We start from the raw sequence: 20039 nt of genomic DNA on the forward strand, positions 1-20039 counted from the left end.
CCCAACTTATCCCAGTGTTAGAAATAAGGTATGATTAGCCAGTTGTTTTATATCTTTTGAAAAATCTTGTAAATAATTTTTTATTCATATAAGTAATTTTTCATTATCCCTCAAGATAGGTATCTAGAGATACAAACCATTTGATTAAACACAGGGGACCTTATAAATTTGAAATGAGAATTTAAGTTCTAATATGGTCAGTCTGGATATGTGCTAATGATAGTTGTATATATTTAAACAACAATAACAAAAAACAAACCAAAAATGATTTAAGAAATTACCAGCTGTTGGTCAAAGCAGAGATGTTTTTTGTTCTTCAAAGTCGAGCAGATACTTTGTAAAAAATGTAAGTGGTGGAGCAAGCAAGTAATTTCTCAGCATGGGAATTGTCCCCCAACCTTGTCTTTCAATGATTTGATTTTCTCCTTAAGAATAAGACAGCTAGAACAAAACTGGCTATGATATTCCACATCTAGCCTTAAAGCTTAATCTTTCTGATTGTACTCATGTGTATCTACAGTAGTCAAATTCAAGAATTAGTAAGTAGGACTGACTGATGGTCATCCAGGCCAGAAGAGGGGACTAGGAAGCTACTAATTAATGGGCAAGGGTTCCAGTGAGGGAGGTTGAAAAGTCCTGGAGGAGGGTGGTGGTGAATGTGCACGATAGCACTGTCACGTATATGGATGTAGGTCTAATGTACATTTATGTACAAGCCTTCGCCCTTTCTCAGCATAATCAGTTTACATCACGTCCCTCTCTGTGGACCAGAGAGTCCAGGATACTAGGCAGAGGAGAGGGGGAGGAATGGCTTTGCACAGGCAAATCATATGAATACCTGTGAACTCATCAATTCCATCACTTCCACCTCCTGCTTACAGTAGATCATTATCAGGCCGGTACATATCCTTCTCTAGGAAAACAGAACTACTCCAAAGGATAAATCCTACCAATAATGACATTTGAGACAGCCTCGAAAAATGCCTGCTAGATACCTAGTGACAGTGCACAAAAACTCGCAGTGCACAAGCCCCAGCCGTTCACACACACCTCCCATCACTTCTGGGATCTTATCCTCAGGTGTGACCTATAGGGTCAGGAGTCAGTGCAGGAGTTTAAAAATGCTACTCTTATCACTGGATGACTAAATCATTTCATGTACTTCATTACTAACATTAAACTACTTAATCCAAAATGAGGTTAAATTTGCAGGGAAGAATTTGAATTTAGAATGAAGAAGAGCATAAAGAGTAAAAGAAGGAAAAGGGAGGAGGTATAACACAGTGGAAATGCAGCAGCACTTATTAGACAATCTAATTGCTTCTTACAATTTTCTCCTTGAAATATAACATTGAATGTGTGCAAAGTTCTAAAAGTCAACTACTTAATACATTTCATGTCATTGTCATTGATCTCACCCAGAAATGTTTCTAGCTTTACAAGCTAGTTTTCAGTACCTTTTAAAAGACAATAAAATTTGTTGGCAAATATTGAAATCTGTATCTTATCAAAGGTCTTGTGTATTGTTACTTTTAGAAATGATCATTTCTTGTCGAGTATTACCTTACAAGGCAGTCAAAGTGCTGCGTGTGCATAGGGAACAGCAAGCCACCATTACTCATGTTATGAGTAGGACCAAAGACCTTATCTCACCTAACGGCTAATAGACTCATGATACTGTCATACTCCTTTAGTGTTTATGCCTAAAAATTAAAAACAGTGACAGTGAAGTCAGATTGTTTAATCCCAAATACCTTGAAATTTTAAAATTTTTCTAGCTGTTAAACATGCCGCCTGTATTATGCATTTTACACACACACACACAGACACACACACACGGTTTTTAATATTGCCACTGTACAGCTGAAGAGGATGGATGTCTTAAAAATTTCAAGAACTTTAATACAATTTTTAACCTCCCTTTCTTCTTCTTCCTTCCTCCCCCCTACCACACATACACACATCATAAGGAACAAACATTGGGATGACATACAACTGGATCCAAATATTTTGAACATATTAGCTTGTTTTATCTATGAAAGTAGTATTGTCACATCTACCTTGCAGATATGTTGTGATGGATAAATAAGAGTGTATACCACCTAAAATCCAAATATGCTAAGTATCGTATACGTAGTGCTTAGAAAGTGATTGATAAATAATACTGATTTTTATTATAACCTGACATTTTTTGAAAGAAGTGGGAAGTCTGAAGATAAGAACCCTTTAAAATATAATACTCTGGACTTCTTGGGAATTTAACAAGTTAGGAATCTCTTGCCAATGGGAAAGTCCTTGGATCTAGTTGTGTATATGGTGAGTGTGATAAGATAAAAGGGATGCTAGGAATCTACTTAAAATTCCCCTCCACATAAGGAAAATATCCACATTACTTCTCAATGCTGACGAAATGCTATAAGAGTTCAAAGTGACTTGTTTTCATTAATGTTCAAGTACAATGTAGAATACCAGGAAACTGTAAAACTTGAAACTCCATGGTCATTTTTCCTAAAAAGTTATTTTGACATTTCTGAAGTTCCTAATTAAAGTATATTTGAAAGGCCTAAATATTTAGCTTACAGTATGATTCTAAGAAGTCTGTTCATGACAGACTGGGCAGTAAGTGTCTACTGTAATCTGACAATAGAAGTTTACTTAAGAAGATTGGACAGCAGGCAGAGAATTCCCACTTGTCAGTGTCTGAGGAACCTGGAAGGAATATAGAAAAATAATTCCTTCAGTGTCCCATCCAATTGATTGCAGTTATTGTCTCATGTAATAAATTCATGGCTCTTGATAAATCATTAGTTCCGTAAGTTATGCTCATCACTGAATGACAACAGAAAGGTAAATCACATTTTAGGGTCCATTCAGTCACCTGTGACAGTTCCTTCATTGTATTTGTGTCCTCAGTACTTGTATAAGAGATTTTAGGGAACATTCTGGCTAGATTCGTGTTTGCAGATTCCCCACTTAAACTTGTTTTCTTTGAGGATGGGGATGATAGATTAGTCAGTGTGGGACTATCATGCAGTATTTAGTAGATCTCAGTAAGTGCACTTGGGCTTTCTGACAAAGATTCTTGGTACATGGGGGAACTTTGAGCAAGTAAATAAGGCACAGGACAACATGGAGCTGCACCACCAACAGAGGTGGGCGTGGCCATCACTAGGTAATCTCACTAAGACAGGGTCTTCTCGAAAACAGCAGACACAAGGCAGATTATTTTTGGAGAGCTTAACATACAACATTCAGACATTGCACTCTGATCATTGTCATTTTTGTTCTGACACGGTAACCAGAAGACATTTGGTGGACCTTAGGTGGAAGAGAACAAGTTACAAATAGAAAGAAGCTGCTTAATTTTACTTGGGCATTATTTTTTTCCCTTCCTTATACCATCTTAAAATTCCAAGAAGAAAAAAAGTAAACCTCCTCCCCTAAGACCTCCTCTCCCCAGTGAGTAGTGGTCTCACAGACTTTGTTAACCTGCCTAAGGTCATATACGCAGCATGGGTCCCAACTGAGAAGATGTGAAGGTTCTTGTGCAGTCAGAGGAAAGCTCAAAACTTAAAGAGAGAAGTATGTGCAAAGCAATTTATTGGCACTTACATTAAGAAACCCAAGAATCCCAAAATAAGACCAAAATCACAAATGCACCTTGAAGTGTGACGGTTAGGAGTGGAAGGGTTTGTTGTAATAAGCAGCCAGAGCCTCTGGCGGATGCCTCACACATTAATTTTCCAAGTTGTTTGGGTGGGTCACAACTGCTCTCCAACATCCTGTCTGCAAATGCTAAATAAATACCAAGTTCACGTCAGACCACAGAACCAACGCACTAACTAATGTCATTTAAGAAATAAGAATGATTAAACTCTTTTCACTTGGTAATTCACCTCTGAAATAATTGAAGTTAGCACATTCAGAGGAATATGTATCCTTTGCACAAATGTTCAGAGGAGTAGGCAAAGGTGGACGAACTTTCCTTCTGTTAGGAGCAAGTGGAAATTGCCCAGGTTGTATCTACCACAAAAGAACAGTTTTTATTTCAGATGTAGGCTGTGGGGGGAGGTATGGTTTTGAAAATAAGCAAAGTTGGCTTGATGTAAAGCAGCATTCCTTACTAAAAAGCTGTTAAGAATTAGCAGAAATCAGTGAAATTTACATATCATTTTTAAAAAAGTCTTAGAAAACATTGTCCACACAGACACACATGCACACACACACACACACACACACCTCAGTGCATGTAGCCACTCATCCAGCAATAAGACATTAAAAGTCTCAGTTCCAGTACCTCTCTCAATGATTCTTGCTACACTCTGCTAAATTTTTAATGGACAGTTTACATCTGTATATATGCCGACCCCAAGCAAGGCAAGACATTTTATTGAATCTGATCAAAACCAACAGCTGTGGGGTTCTCAAACTCAAGTCCTCTCCACTTTGCTCCTGATGGGAAATTCGAGTTTTCAGTGTGGTGCTTTGAGAAAAGAGAAAAGGACTTTTTTTTTTTTTTTGGTGGTTAAAAAAAAAAAACAAAAAACACCAAACTTGACGGCAAGGGCCGTGATGTGGTCCTTACAAAGGTGCTCACAGAATCTTGCTGTGAATAACCCAGACACCTCTTTTCCAGAGGAGGAAATTGTTTTCCAAGTTGCAAAAGGTCTTGTTTTGTAAGTTTCAGCAATTGACCAGGCTGGGTGCTTTTTTTTTTTTTTTTTTTTTTCTTCTCACTTCCCTGCTATGTTTTGAACTGCCTTCTTACAGACGTCATTCAGCCCTTGAGGAATAGTTTCTGCCTGGTGAGATTGAATGATAGTTCTCATTCACAAAGGCTTAGAGTCAAATTCTCAGGGGACACAACGGAAATTACACTGGCAGGTAAATCGCCCCACCCACCCGAAGTGAGGAGCGCTTTATTCCTTAGTTGACTTCTTTGCTCCACCAGGGAGAGTGTTTTCCTGTAGTCGCCCTGAAATGAAACTTCCTTGACAGCTCTCCGTGTTACACTGCTCCAGGTTGTTTTCTGTTTCCCCCTTCTCTCTCGCTCTACCTGAGAACTTTCAGTGTGGGAAAACCTTTAAACCTGTCATTATGGAGTTGCAAAAAAGAGATCAAGTGACCCTTTCACCATGCTGGCTTTCCTTGTGACACAGATGAAGAATAGATTTAAAATTCTGTTCCTCCCTTGGCAAAGCAGGACAGAAAAGAAACTGTCAGTTCTGAACAGCCTGGTACTGGAGTGAATTCAGCATGAAAGAGGAAAACGCGCCTGTGGTTCGGAACCTTTCTGATGAGCTGGACTGAGGGCACGAGGCAGATGCCGGAAAAAGTGGATTTCTTTCAACAGCTTCCTTTGGAAATGGAATATATTTAAGATCTTGGCAGAAAGACAGCTGAAATGTATTGATCAAAATACTTGAAAATATCCTTTTTTTTTTCTTTTTTTCTTTTCAAAATGAGTATTGTTATGAAGCCAAGATCCCGGTCTACAAGTTCCCTGAGGACTACAGAGGCGGTTTGGTAAAGTGATTTTTTTTCTCTCTTCTCCCCTTCCCTTTTAAGAGTGACACAGTACTTGGTTATTAAGTAATTACTGGCAAAGTGTGTGATGTTCAGGCTTTGTGAGAAAGAACACAATATTGACGACTCTTTTATTCTCTCTTCTGCTTTCCCGCCTGGTTCTATCCAAAGAGGTGCTCACTTTTTTTCTTTTTCAACTCACTGTGGACTATAGCAATTTATGTGATGATAATTTTTAGAGGCGGGAAGAAACTGGCAAATATTTGGGGAGTTTTAAAAATGAAGACTTGCCATTTCTCACTGTCTGGTTTGGTCGCTTGCTTTCTCATGTTTTTTGCTTACTGCAAATAAGCTAGAAAGTTGACAGACTTCGTCCTTGGCTGTAGCATAATATCTTGGCTGTTAGCACAAATGTGTTAGGAATTAATAATGTTAGATGTCTTTACTGATGTACATGAAAACAGCTTGAATATAAAATTACGAGGCTGAATCCCTATCAAGTTGCCTATCAATCAGTCATTTCTTATGTTTTATTTTGTTACAGATGTTCCCTACTAATTATATTTTTGATAATTTTAACATTTTTCTCTAATAAAATGTAAATTCATTTCAATTTATTCTGATACTTATGCGGCTGTTTCCTCAGTGCTGTTATGATGTGCTCATAGGCATATGATCTTTCAGTAAAACTCCAATAAAGTTAACTCTTGAGTCTAGAATAACTGCTTCTAGAATACTGCATGGCTATCTCACAGAAAAATCTTATTGATTGTTTGTCTTAGTGATTGTAAATAAACAGTTAGGCTCTCCTCTTTGAAATGGAAATGATAATTTTTGAACCGGGGCAATAAAAAGCAATGATTGAGGCTGGTGGTGGAAATTGGATGGAAGCCGGCAAGAAAATCTATTTTGCATTGTGTCAGCAGGAAAACACACATCTAAACACTCAAATTATTTGCATAAGAAATCCAGCCCATATATAGGTGTGTGGGTAATTGTTTGCTGTTATTATACTAGTTCTTTATAGTGGACTAAAAGCAAGACTGTATCCTTCAGTAGTATTTCTGTGAGTTTTAGTAAATTCTAGATGAAGATTTTTTCCTGTTAGAATACCATTCTTTGTAAAAGAATAGACACAAAAACTGAGTTTTTGAAAGAAACATTTGCATCTGCAAATATATTTGGAAGGTCCTTTTTTTGTTTTTTTTGCCAAACAATAAATACTGGGAAATATAGAAAATACGTAGAATCATTTGTGAATTATTGTAGCTAATCTAAATCTCTGACGTAGGCAATCAGAATTCATAAAATAAGTGAATCTTATTTGTGATTTATATTTTTATCTATGTGAAAAGAAGAGCTGATACTTTAACAAAAGTCCTTATCCATCTATTTCCCTTACTGCCTAAATTGCCAGAAGACTTATTTTCAAATTCAAGGCTCAATTGGCAATAATCAAGAGACTAGTAATACTGACATCCTTTGCTCTGCAGCAATTGTCCTAGTCTAATTTAGTCACAACTACTCTATTTTATTATTTATTTATTATAAAATGCGTCAGATAGCCTCATAAAAAAGTACGGCCACAATTCAAAATGCATACAAAAATATTGATTTGTTAATGTGCCTATTGTTCCATTTAACTTTAGGTAGTCTATATAGTATTGGATCAAAATGATTTTGCATAAGAAATAAATGCCTCCCTGTATGCTAATGAGTCCCAGATATAACTGTACAAGACAGAAACCTGTCCAGTTAATCTAACATCTGACTTAGTAATGTAATTGCTTGGGTGTATCACTGTGGCTTTCCAATCATTTGACCTGAGGTTGTCATGGGCTGTAATTACAGTTCTGTCATCTTACTGTTCTTTTTTTATCATTCAAAAACTACAAACATGTTATATGTATTTTTATTTATACATGTTAAAATCAATATATATTAGGTATACAGACAAAATATATACTTGTGTGTATACACAGATGAGCACACATATATATTTGCTCCATTACTGGGGAAGAAAAACAAGTGTTTTCCCTGTTCCTCTGCACTCAGAACCAACAGGCCTCAGAGAACTCAGCTGACCAATGTCTTCCAACTACAGTTCCTATTCTAATTTCTCAGCCACCCCCATCCCGCCCCCATTACTTTTCAAACTTGAAGCCTACTTAGTCCTCTTTCACAGTTGGCTTCTCATGAATGAGACCTGCTGATGTACCATTTATCCCTTTATCAGATTTGTTTCTCATTCTGATCAGAATACTTTGATCATGGCAGCCCAACTTCTGGCTTTACCACCTTAATTCTGGTTTTGTGAATCTGTGCTCTATTTTCTTTTCCATTCTCCCACTTTCTCCAAATCTGCCTACTTTCCCCTAGGATGCCCCCAAGCCAAACACTACCTTTGGAATTCTCTTAAGTGTCTTAAGCAAGAATCCAGTGCTTTGAATACTTCTCCTCTGCCTTATCTTATCTGGTTCCCCTTTCCCTTCCCCCACAACAACCATAACTAGCCATCCACACTGACTGGTTCTTTACATCCTTAATTTAGTCCCAATGGCAGAGTCACAGTTTAAAAGGGATTTCATAGCAAATTAATAATGATGTTTTATATTTTTCATCTTATTTCACTTGCGAAAAAGGTCAGCCTTACTTGTAATTAAAATTTTATGAATTTTAAGAAAAGAAATAAAAACAATCTTGAAATTAGTGTTTTTTCTTATGTGTCAAAGATTTTGAGTTTATATAATAAGAATATAAAAGAAGTCACTAGCATTTTTATTCAGTAGTGATTTGCTGAGAACCTACTATATGCCAGGTTCTGCAGAAAGTGATTATGGTATTTATTCTTAAGCATTTGTTTAAAAAATTTGTAAACATTAGTTTAAAGAAAAAGTATATTTTCTTAGGCTCATAAGTTTAATAAAATTAGCAAATTCATTGATGGGGCACTGTTTGCTTTTCTATTTCTGTTACTTCAGTAATAATATTCTACCTTCAAATTATGTATAAAAAATGACATTATATTTCCATAAGTTGACTTTTACACGTCTTAAATTTCTGATTTTGTTAGCTATTATATATTACAATATGATTTTATTCCTTGATGTCTTTATACCATTTTATATATTTATATAATATATATAACTTGAAATGTAACACACAGTATAACATATAATATAATAAAATGTAATCTAAACTATTTAAATAAAAATATAAAGCATATATAAGTAGAATGCTACTTGTATAACAGCATTTTCCATTTACAAACTTATCCCAGATAATCTTTTCATTAATATAATTCACACATGTGATTTAGTTTAATATAAGTAAAAAATCATTAGCTTGAAATATAAAGAGAACTTTCATAAATAAAACTGACTTTGTTGCTGTTAGAATATTTAGTATTTAGGATTCACTCATCATACTTACTACATTTATTATGTAATCTAGTGAAAAGAGATGCTACTCTCACAAATATGACTTCTTGAGGGCAAAATTTAAAATTGAGTATTTAATACACAAATTGTATTTAAGTTGATAGACATAGAAAAAGTTGTGAAAAGCTCTATTCCAACTTTTGCTCGTGGTCACCTTATAGGAGTAAACATGGTAGGAGATAGAGGAGACTTTCTCTCACTTTTCACTGTAATTCTATGTTGTGTGTGTTTCATCAAGAAAATATTCTACATGAAGGTTTAAATTATTAAAAATATAATTAATGTGTGCATTTAAGCAAGCTCATTTATATGTGTAGATGTCAATATATCCATTAAAGAACAATTTGCTCAGAACCAAAATATCAAAATATGGTGAGTAAGCAGGATTGCAATACTAGACAAATATAATTTTCTGAATTGAATTGCAGCTCAGGTCAATAAATGATTGTCCCTTTTTTTTTTTAATTAGCTCATTGTCCTAAGGTTGTAAAAATCCAGACTGGCAGAACATTCTTACTCTGGCCTTGAGACCACAATGGAAAGCATTTTCTTGTGCTTACATGACTAATTTTATAATCGAGAATAAAAAAGATGTAGTATCATTGACTTAAAAATACATTGGCTCAGAAGTCCATTATCTCATCCTAATCAAATATTCTCATTTTCAACTTAACTTATATATCTTAAATATCGTAGCTACTGTTTCTATATACTCTGCCTGTTCATTTAACATATCACTGGTTTTTTTTTTCTACTGATAATACTTCTGGATTTCATTTTATGGAGTGTCTTTTATAAGAGAGGACTCTGAGACAATTCCATGTACAAACATTATTTTGTTCGTTGAGGGCGTTGTGGATCCAAACTTAACAGAAGAAAGAATGAGTCCTTGAGATGAAACAACTCAGGCAAGGCGATGTAACTAGTACCTGGGAGGAAAGACTGGGGATAGAACCCAAGTCCATTCACTACTGCTCTTTTCACTCTCTACTGTCTATGTAATTATTATTTGTAACGACTGTGAAATTGTTCATCTTGTGAGTACATATAAGTGCACCACAGTATATGGAAGTTGTCTTTTTAGAGGGATGATAACTTAATGAAACATAGGGCTGATGATAGGTGTTGGGAAATATTTGTTTGAAAGACTTTTGTAGCTGTGTTCTTTAGACCATTATATTCTCCACTGCTAGCATGTAAAGTCTGTGTCCTACAAAAGAGAACACAGAGCAAAATGTCATTGTCTCCCAGTTTAGAACAGATCATCTTTCCAAAGATGTTAGCAGGTTTTAGGAAAGAAACAAGTACTATGTCTTGGACTTTGTTTCATATTGTTTTCTCAACTTTGAAAAAGGTACTAAATCTCCCTTCTTATATCTTTTACCTTATAAGCTTTTGCAAATAGGAAGACAAAGGGAATTTGCATACCTAGTATCTTTCCAATGTATATTGTGACTTTGTATAGATAAGTGACTACTTTTAAGGCTGGCTTGGAGTTTTAATCATGCAGCATACTTCTTTGATCCACTAGTTATGTGAGTGCCACATCTGTTGTGCAGTAGAACTAGAGATACACAGGTTCTTCAAGTGACTAAGATGTTGTATTATTTAAAACATACCTAAGGAAACACAGATACATTTACTCTTTAAAATCATAAGTTGTAAGATTCCCTATAAAAAAAAAAAATCCTTGTGTCCATTATACTAACATGCACTGTCCCTGGAGAAGTCACCTATTTTCTCTAAAGTCAAATCACTTATAAAATAAAAATGGTAAGCCAGGCCAGTGAATTTCAAGCATTTCTTTTTCAATGGAACACTTTTTACCAATGAAATGTGACTCGGAGTTCAATATAAATATGTGTGTATATCTGAAAGTAAAATTAATGTGTATTTGATGTATAGATATAAATAATTTAAAAACAAATATGCATGAAACACAAAAGTACAAATATATTAAGCATACATAAAACAATAAAGCAGTCACTAAATTTGTACCTTTGTCCCCATTGTAAATCCAATGCCTGTGATGCCTCTAAAGAACTCTGGGTTCCCATTGGCTAACATGTGCAAGGCCTTGACTTCAATCCACAGTTCTACAAAAATAAATAAATACAATAAAGAGTAAAAACCTTTAGTCCTCCAAGGTATATTGTTTGAAAACTGCTAAGCTAATAACTGCTAAAAATTATTTATTTTTCTACTAATTTAGTTTTTAAAGTTTATATAGTTTATTTATTTATGTGTTTATAGTTCTACTAATTACTTATAGTCTGTAGTGCTGTCTTACCCCTGAAAAGTCATTTTTGTGTTTTCTGTATTCCTATATGAACAGGGATTAACTGACAGGTAATTGAACCTCTTGAAAAAGTTCAATACCAATAGTTCCAATGTCTCTGCCTTCCAAAGTTGCAGCTATGGGATATTTTTCACTTCTGAGAAATCCTAGAAGGCTTACGACTATAATACTTGAGATGTATTTTATTTAGCATTTCATTGTTTTCAAATTTATTTTAGACTTGTCTGGAAAGAGAATATCATTACTCACTAAATGTATGCATAACTGACAATTCAGAAATTCATCAAGGTGACTGGTGAAATACCAAATTGGTATTGAATTCTCCAGAAGAAAGTGCTTGTTCAGTTTAGGCATTTCAAGTGGGATTCTCTTTTTCTGTTATGTCACTGATGAAAAAGAAAAAAGGTCTTAGGAAACATGCCTAACGTAACACTTTTCCTCAAACCTTACAATCCACAAAAAGCCAACAGAGATTTTCATTTCTGGAAGGAGCCCTTCCAGACATGATCCACCTTCTTAAGAGATAATATAGGGGCTAAAATTGTATTAGAAAATGAGGAAGAGAAGTAAGGTATACTTCAACCCAAAGCAGCATATTTCTCAAAGAATAAGGGCCTGGAGGAAGGGTTGGGGTGCCACAAGAGCACAAAGACAGGGTGCTTGGGTAAGTTACTGTTCAATGTAACTGTGTAGACATAACTAATGGAAGTGATGCCTGAGATATGTCTCTGCTCTCAAGTTGCCTAGCTCTGTGGTCAAGTTTGACCTAAATTAGGAAGTGCTTCAAAAGAATGGAAAGTAGGGAGAATCCCAGAGCCTGTGGATACAGTTTCTTTGGGTAACAGAAGCATAAATTCAAAATATTTATTATTCAGTCTCCTAACCTAAGGAAGTTGGCTCTCCTAGGTGCATCCTGGGTTATAGATGAGGATGTGAATGGGAGAAGCTAGCAGAAGGCAAAACTGCTCTTCTGAGTAAAATGTTAGAAATATACAGTGGAGAGATTTCTAGGAAAGAGCTGGACAAGTATGGCCAGAGAAAGACCAGGAAAGGAGGAAGATTGTAGAAAGAGACCAGTATAAGCACTCAAGCCCATTTTTAGCCAGACAGCTACCATCTAGCCCTTACTTACCCTGTTGAATCACACTGCTAGTTCGATGGCAAAAGCTGCCTTTAATGTACTTGAATTGGAAGACGGTTTCCTCTTCACCTCTGCTGTAGGATCTTCTGGCAGAGGTGAAGGGTATAAACTGTAAGTTCTCTCCTTTCTCTACTTCACCTGACATGACAGAGGAACAGGAAATTAGAAAATTAGGAAACTAGAAGCTAGTTGGAGACTGTGACCAGAGATCAGAGCTTCCAAAACTTTCTTATGAAAAACAAAACAAAAAAACCAGGCTGATGTTCTGAGCCCACATGACTAGGAAGTTTTGTTTGTAACTAATACTAACCTCCCTTGCTAAATTTTAACCCATTTCCCTCTAGTTATCAGCAGATACAAAAATAGTGAATCAGATAAATAGATTCTTTATGACTTTTGAAAACTGCTTGTCAATATTCTTGACCTTTTGCATTTCACGTTGCAAAATATTCACTTTAAATTGTAAAGTAAATGGTACCACTGTGATTTGTTAAAAGAAATGTTTCATTAAACATAGTTTCGATATGTAATTGTGTTCCGACTGCTTAGAGAAGAGTGACCCCATTGTACCTAACTCTCCTACCTGTTTAAAATATATCAAGATGAGAAATTCAGCTCTTTTTAAATTTATGAAAAATTCATATATATGTAAAACCCAGATGATTATAATTCCTAACTTCTGTGATGTCATTCCGTTGCAATGTGGCACAAATTTTCTTTGTGTCAAGGAATTTATTTAACTTAAATACCATTTTAGTTGGGCTAAGCCACTGCAAAATACGTCCGCTTATACCTAATGGCACTCTAGCATGTTATAAGTCTCTCTGCCTGTGATGTTTCTCTGAAACTGCAACTTTGTCAAAGAACACAGGCAACTAACTGATTGGTAGCCAGATCACTAGCCAGCTCGGGGCAGCACTTCCTAAACCTACTGTAGTAATTGAAATAGTGACCTTAGTAATGATGAGCCCTACAAATGTGTGAAGCATCTGCTTCTTGTCAGGCATTGAACTTGATGCTCTAACAACTGAGCTCATTTTATCCACAAAGCAACTGTATCATGCAGAACTGAAGCCATGCAGCTTATAAAAGCATACTGCTGCAGAAAACCCCGGGTCTGTCCAATGCTATATTCCACTTTGTTGCTGTATTGTTGCTTTTGGTTTCTTTGCATTTCTGCACTATCTGAATTGCTTTGGCAATTTGGCAATTCAGATACTATGTGGTTCTTTCTGACTCATGCCATTACAATTACAAAAAGTAGTTAGCAGGCTACTACTTTTTTTTTTTTTTTCCAGACAGACTCTTACTAGATTCTGGCCCAGGCTGGGCTTGAACTCACAATCCTCCCACCTTAGCCTCCCTAATGCTGGGATGATAGCCACTATGTCTAGCTATGATACTACTTACGACTTCCCTTCCTGTCCTAGGTAGTTCAAGTTTCTCCTTAACCTGTGGATCTAGGAACACACTTACCTTGGTATTTGTCAGCTTTCTCTCCCAAGTTTTGCATTCAAACCTTCAACCACGAACCCTAGAGATGTGTCAAGAAATAGAACATGGACTTTGACACAGCTCCATCCCTTTAGAGATTTAGCTAGTTTCTGACTCACAGCTTATTGACCCTGTCCCTCTAGTCACACTATAAATTGCACTGTTTCTTCCTCTCTGGCATTGGACCAGTTTGTAGAACCATAAACTTTTAAATGGATAAGACTACAGAGAATAACTTCCTAGTCTCCCTACCTCAACTCCTCCTCATGGTAAATAGTATAAGGTATCCATCATTCTGTGTTTTTTATTTTTCCATTAAGTTTTTTTATTTACTATTTTTTATTAGCATACATTACCAGTACAATGGGGTTTCATTGCAATAATTCCATAGATGTGTACAGTGTACTTTGAACAAGTCTGCCACCTTTGTTCCCCATCCATCACTCTTAGTCTTCATTTTACAGATGAGGAAACAAAGCCTGGTAGTGACTTAACCCAAGTTGTGTGGCAAATAAGAGAAGCTCATGTATTCACATATTATTTAAAATTATAAGCTGTTACCTTCAGCAATGATGTAGCTGTTTGTTTGATGCTAAATGAGTTAATAGGTCTAAAGCATTTAACATAAGTGGCTGGCTTCTTGTGAGTGCCCAGAAAGTGTTATATTATGAATTTTCCAAGTTTATATATTGGTGTGACTTTTTAATTAATCAAGAGCTATAAGTGTACAAGTTGATGTAGTCCATTGGGCTTCTTTTCTATAAGGTCGTCTTCTCAGGCATACCTCAGAATGAAGCATTTCTGTAGTGTTAGATACACCGCATAAATCACATTTAATACTAGACTCAAAGAAGACATACTTTTGTGTGGATGAGTCAATGAAGCAAAGGTGTCAGAATAATAAGTCATCAACTAGAAGCAAAAACCCTCCCAATTTGGTTATCTAAAAATCAGTCCGAATCCTCTAGGGAAGCAGATGTAGGCAAAAGTTTAATCTGACAGAAATGGCTTGATGACTGGACATTGTCCCTAGATGGATCCATAAGACCTTTCTCTTTGTCATTTTCCTATCTGGGGCGGCCTGATGGTTCACACTTACAGTAATGACACTGCCAGGCCTTCCTTACTTCTCCAAGTCTCTAAAATGTGTTCTTGGTTGTGTAATTCACAGATCATTATTTATAGATCCATTATTTATAGATCGTTATTCACAGATGGTTACTCACAGATGCATAGTTTATAGAACATTCACAGATCATTATTCACAGGTCCATAGTTGAGTCTTCATCTTCATCAGACCACAGACTGGGCAAGTTTCCTCTTTATGCTTCCATTCTAGCTGAGCAGAAAGGGCTTAAGTCTGTTTCTTCATTTCTTTAGAAAAGGAGCAAAATATGAGATTGGCAGAAGTCTGTTCCTGACACCTGGAGTGTCATTTCAGGGTGAGCTGTTCAGCCACAGAGGCTGCAAATGTCAAGAATGCAATGGAGTGAGAGCAGGCAATTAACCTTCCACAGCCTATGTTACCTGCTTATTTTATTATGAATATTTACAAAAAAATCATTACTTTGTCATAATTAACAACTGTACATTGGGTGAAGAGTTATAAATGAGGGTGGAGTTAACTACTTCCAGGGAAAAATGTTCAGGGAACAATTCCCTGAACTTTGATTGGAAAAAAAGTAGTACCAGTTATTTATCTGAGTCCTCTTGTTAAAATGAAGTCTAATTATGTATGAATTAAGTATTACTAGGTTAAAATAAAAGACACAAAGAAGCAAACTTGCTATAGCAAACATGCCTTTATGAAGGTATTATAATAGTTGAGAAAATAATTTTGCATACATAGTATGAAATTCTACCCCTCCTTAGAAATGCATGTAAAGTTCCTCTATTATTATAAGGTCTTTATCATATAAATGATAAAGAAATAGACATCCCTACTGCTTAAAACCAAGATGGCAAATCTTTGTCATCTACAGGCAACTTCTCATAATTTGTAGGAGCTATATGGACATAATTTACTGAGGGCTGCATTGGCTCAAAGAGAAAAGAGCATTCCTAGACGTCCCCATTCAGAATTAAAACTCTCTTCTCTGTGCTCTCATGTAAACTTGTACATTTTTCTGTCTTATCACTATCTTACCTGACTCTCCTGTGAGCATCTTATAGAAAAAACTGGGTTTATTCATCTTTGTACAGGGATGCACCCCCGTTCTAGCATAATGCCTGCTCCATGGTGAGCAGTCAACATCTGCTCAATTGTACAGAGACTAGAATAGTGGATTGCATGATCATAAGTAATATCACAATTTTTTTTAATTTTTATTATTTTTTCCTGCCCAGATGCCATTTTCTTAGAGACTATACCAAGGGAGTTGTGGAGACAGAATTTTGTTTATGGCAGAGAGTTGTGAAGTATTTAGGATGATTTCTGCTTATTTCCTTTGTCTTTCTATCACCCTTCATTTACACTGAGAATTTTGTCCTCAGTTTACATCTCTGGATACTCTCCATTCCCTTGTGTATTTCCCATTCTGGAATCTGTATTTCCCAGTTTTCCTCAAAATGTTCTCTTGCTTATTGAGGCTTTTCAGTACCATCCACTAGTAATCAGTGGTACATACAGAGAGCATAGCAAGGTTTGCACTTGGATCACTTTATCCATTGGTAACTACAATGGGTAAAGATGAGAAACCTGTTGGTGGTGAGTACTAAGACCACCACTTCAGACTCACAGGCTAACTTTGTTATCTTCATTATGATAAAATCCAAATCCAGTTCTCACATCCAGGCAGATTCCATAACTCTGATGCCAGGGACCAACAAAAGGGAAGCTTATCTTAGAACCCTAACAAAGGAAGTTGACCTCTGCCTTCAGAGTCAGGGAGCAATCTAGGGTTAGCATTCCTATTTGTGTTGTGAACTTTCCCCATTATGAAGTCAGCTTTCAGCTTTCTTACACTTCTAGACTTAAATATTTTGCAATGCTAAAAAAATTAAGGCTTAATCCTTAACAATAGAGATAGTGATTTGTTTTAATATTGTACACATTTTCTAGCCACTTGACCCTATAGGGTGATTCTGTAACTTAAAAAATATTGCACTTAAAGAAGAATTTCATTTCTATGAGTTTATTAGTTGCAAAAGTAAAGGTACAGTTTTCATTACTTCATTTCAGAATGATTGTTCAAGCTCCTTCTACCCCCCAGACAAGCTGTTGCAGAGACAAGGATGAAAAATGTAGTCCTCACCTTTATAAAATTTACAGTTTAGTGACTAGTTAAGATATTCCTATGAGCTCCAGGATTTCTAGTTTTACTTACTACTGTGGTAGTATATTTATATTTAGAGTTAAAAAGTGTTTTAGTTACTTTCAAAAATCCAACAATGCATAGGATAATTTAAAAACTTTACTACTTGAATTTGGATAATATAAAATAAATCTGGAAAATCTAATTTTTTCAGACCGAAAAATTTTCTCTGGGCTAGGGAGATTCTTTCTTTTCTTTTCTTTTTTTTTTCCTTCTTGGGTCTGGAAATCTATGGCATTTTATTAAGAAATATTTTCATTCTAAATAAATTGTTTCTACAATCACTTCCTAAGAAGTTAACCAAGTTAAATATTTAAAATTATTTTATTTAAACAAATTTTTAAATCAACAGATGTCTTTTTAGGTAGATTTATATTTTAACTTTTCAGACATATAATATATAAACTAGGGCATTTTAATATGTGTATAGAAAGAAGACAAGAAAGAGTAAGGCATATCAGAAAAAATATCTGGAGAGAAGTAACTGAAACAAAATTAACTCATAAAATTAATATTTGACCTAATTTAACTTGTTAAAATCTGTCTTTATAGATAATCTTCAGGAGACCTCGAGTTTTATATGTCCTCATCAAATTTTGAAAAATGTTTGTGATTCTGTTTCACTAGTAAGGAAGATAAACTTTTTCTTTCCACAAATAATTGCTAGTAGCTGTTTAATGGCTCACAAAATAAACTCATTCTATTACTACTATGGTTGAGTGAAACTGTAGCCCTCTTCTATCATGCTTAATCCCTGACTATAATAGTGTTAATCAAAGTGAGGTCATTTCATCAAGCAGAAAAGTTTGAAAGAACTGTCAAAGACCAGATTCCATGCAGGAAACCAGAAGAAAATATATTTATACCCTCTATAGTACAGTTAAAGAGCCTGCCCTTGAGGATTGCAGCTGCACATAAGGACTCCATGCAACAGTGGAAACCTGTTTGGCAACAAGATATCAAATTATTATCAGACTCTGACAGTGGACCACATTATTTCACCATTCCCAGTCATGCCTCTGGATGTTTCTCTGCACTGAGATAGTGCCACAGCTGTAGGGTCAGCTTTGAACCAGTGACTTGAGAACCAGTCCATCTAGTACTTGCTGCCTGGGCAGTGCCAGCTGTGGGCAGGAAAAACTGTAAGACTTTGATTATGCATTATGTTCCTAAGATTTCGACTGAATTTCAAATTAATTTCTACCTTGAATTTATCCTTCTCTTAATTGATACCCTTATTCCTTCCTTCCTAAGTAATTAGCTTAGCTTTCAAAGTTTGTTTCTTCTGTTTCTGTTGTGCTGGTTATTTCACTGTCTTAAATTTCATAAATTGTTAGTAATTTTGTGTATAACACAGATTCATTCTTTTAAATTCTGCATTTGCCATCTCTTAATGGTGAGAAATTGTCTGAATTCCCTGCATACAAAATTTTAGATAATTTACTTCAGTAAGCTGGATGATTTGTTTGAAGCACCGAATATGTTTGCTTCTGTTATTCATTGCTGTTCATAAGAACTGAAGTATGAAGAACTCATAACTACACATACAAATTTGGGCTTCCCAAATGATTAAAATAAAGTACCAAATTCCTTTGGTGCCCATCACTCTGAACCATTCTCCTTTTACTCAATTGCCTTTTAAAAATCCCAACTTATAAATTTTCTTATAAATTTGAAATCCATAAAAAATTTTCATCCTAAAAACCAGTCTTAATTGAATACAAAGGGAATGGTTTAGCGGGGAAAAATTGTGTGGATTCTGTGAACATTAAATGAGATAGCGTGGGGAAAGTGCATCTACAATTCAGGGGAGATAAAGCAATGTCTAGCATGTAAGAAAGCATTGAAGTAATACAAAGCAAGTAAATGCTAGTCAGTTTATTATTAGGAAGAGGAAATTACTATTAACATTTCATGTTTATGTTTCTGTCTCCATATTAGTCTTGACACAAGTTACTATTTGAGACTGTAAGAATTTTAGCCATTTACAAAATGGTACATGATATATACATAAATGTATATATTTCACAAGTGAAATGATAGCAGAATGCCATTGCAGCTCTAGGCAAAATGTAATTATTTCTTAATTTGAAAATTAATCCAAATGTGAATGTTGGTTTAATGTTTATTACTTGGTTAAATTTACAAAATATGGAAAAAAATCAGTGTGGCTTCTAGCCAAAACTATACATGTCTTGTTTGACATGTCCTTCTTAAAAATATATATATTATTTTCTAAATAGTGTATTATTTAGCAACATGTTACTTTATGTTCAGTTCTTCAATATACAAATTTTATTTTAATAGTAGCCTACAGTGATGCTCTAAGAATATAAGAGATATTTTCTGTATGCAAAATAGTTCAACAATAGCACTTTTGTTTAAGATAATTTCCTATAACTTTGTTTATGGTAGTCTCCATATATATATATATATGTATGCTCTGTAATGATGTCTCCCTCCTTTACTGAGCTTGAGTAATTAAAAACATGAAATAACTTCAAGTCCTGGTTAAGTGTAGTGAGAGTACGTAGGCATTGAGTTAAACAATGTGGTGTGTGTGTGTTTGTGTATTCTGGAAACACACTTTAGCTGGGGTGGTCGGGAAAGCTGAGAATTAAAGGAATCAGGCCAGTAACTCTGGAAGAAAAAGCGCATCTGTTATGTAGACCTTGACTGTCCAGTGGAATGATGAAAGCAAAGTCACCATTTTTAATCCTTTTAAAAAAGAAGGGAAAGAATGTTCATTTAGTGACTTGTATTTATATGGCCCTCATGCACAGATTCTGATCAAAAGTTGGATATCCTGAAATGGTGTGTTCCCA

At 35.3% G+C, this 20039-nt stretch overlaps 1 protein-coding gene across 13 annotated transcripts in view; it reads left to right on the forward strand.

Moving 5' to 3' along the window:
- Positions 1-20039, forward strand: part of Pde4d (phosphodiesterase 4D) — a 1369518-nt gene that overhangs the window by 1107152 nt on the left and 242327 nt on the right. Inside the window, exon 1 of one of the 13 annotated variants that reach the window (XM_020178769.2) lies at positions 4749-5526. The exons of the other annotated variants lie outside the window; for them this stretch is intronic. Within the exon in view, the coding sequence (XP_020034358.1) occupies positions 5462-5526 (65 nt within the window). The 5' untranslated portion in view covers positions 4749-5461. Of the gene's footprint in view, positions 1-4748; positions 5527-20039 lie in introns of those variants that run through there. 13 annotated transcript variants of the gene reach the window in all.

This window comes from Castor canadensis, chromosome 6 (genome assembly GCF_047511655.1).
Source record: "Castor canadensis chromosome 6, mCasCan1.hap1v2, whole genome shotgun sequence".
Taxonomy (NCBI): Eukaryota; Metazoa; Chordata; class Mammalia; order Rodentia; family Castoridae; genus Castor; species Castor canadensis.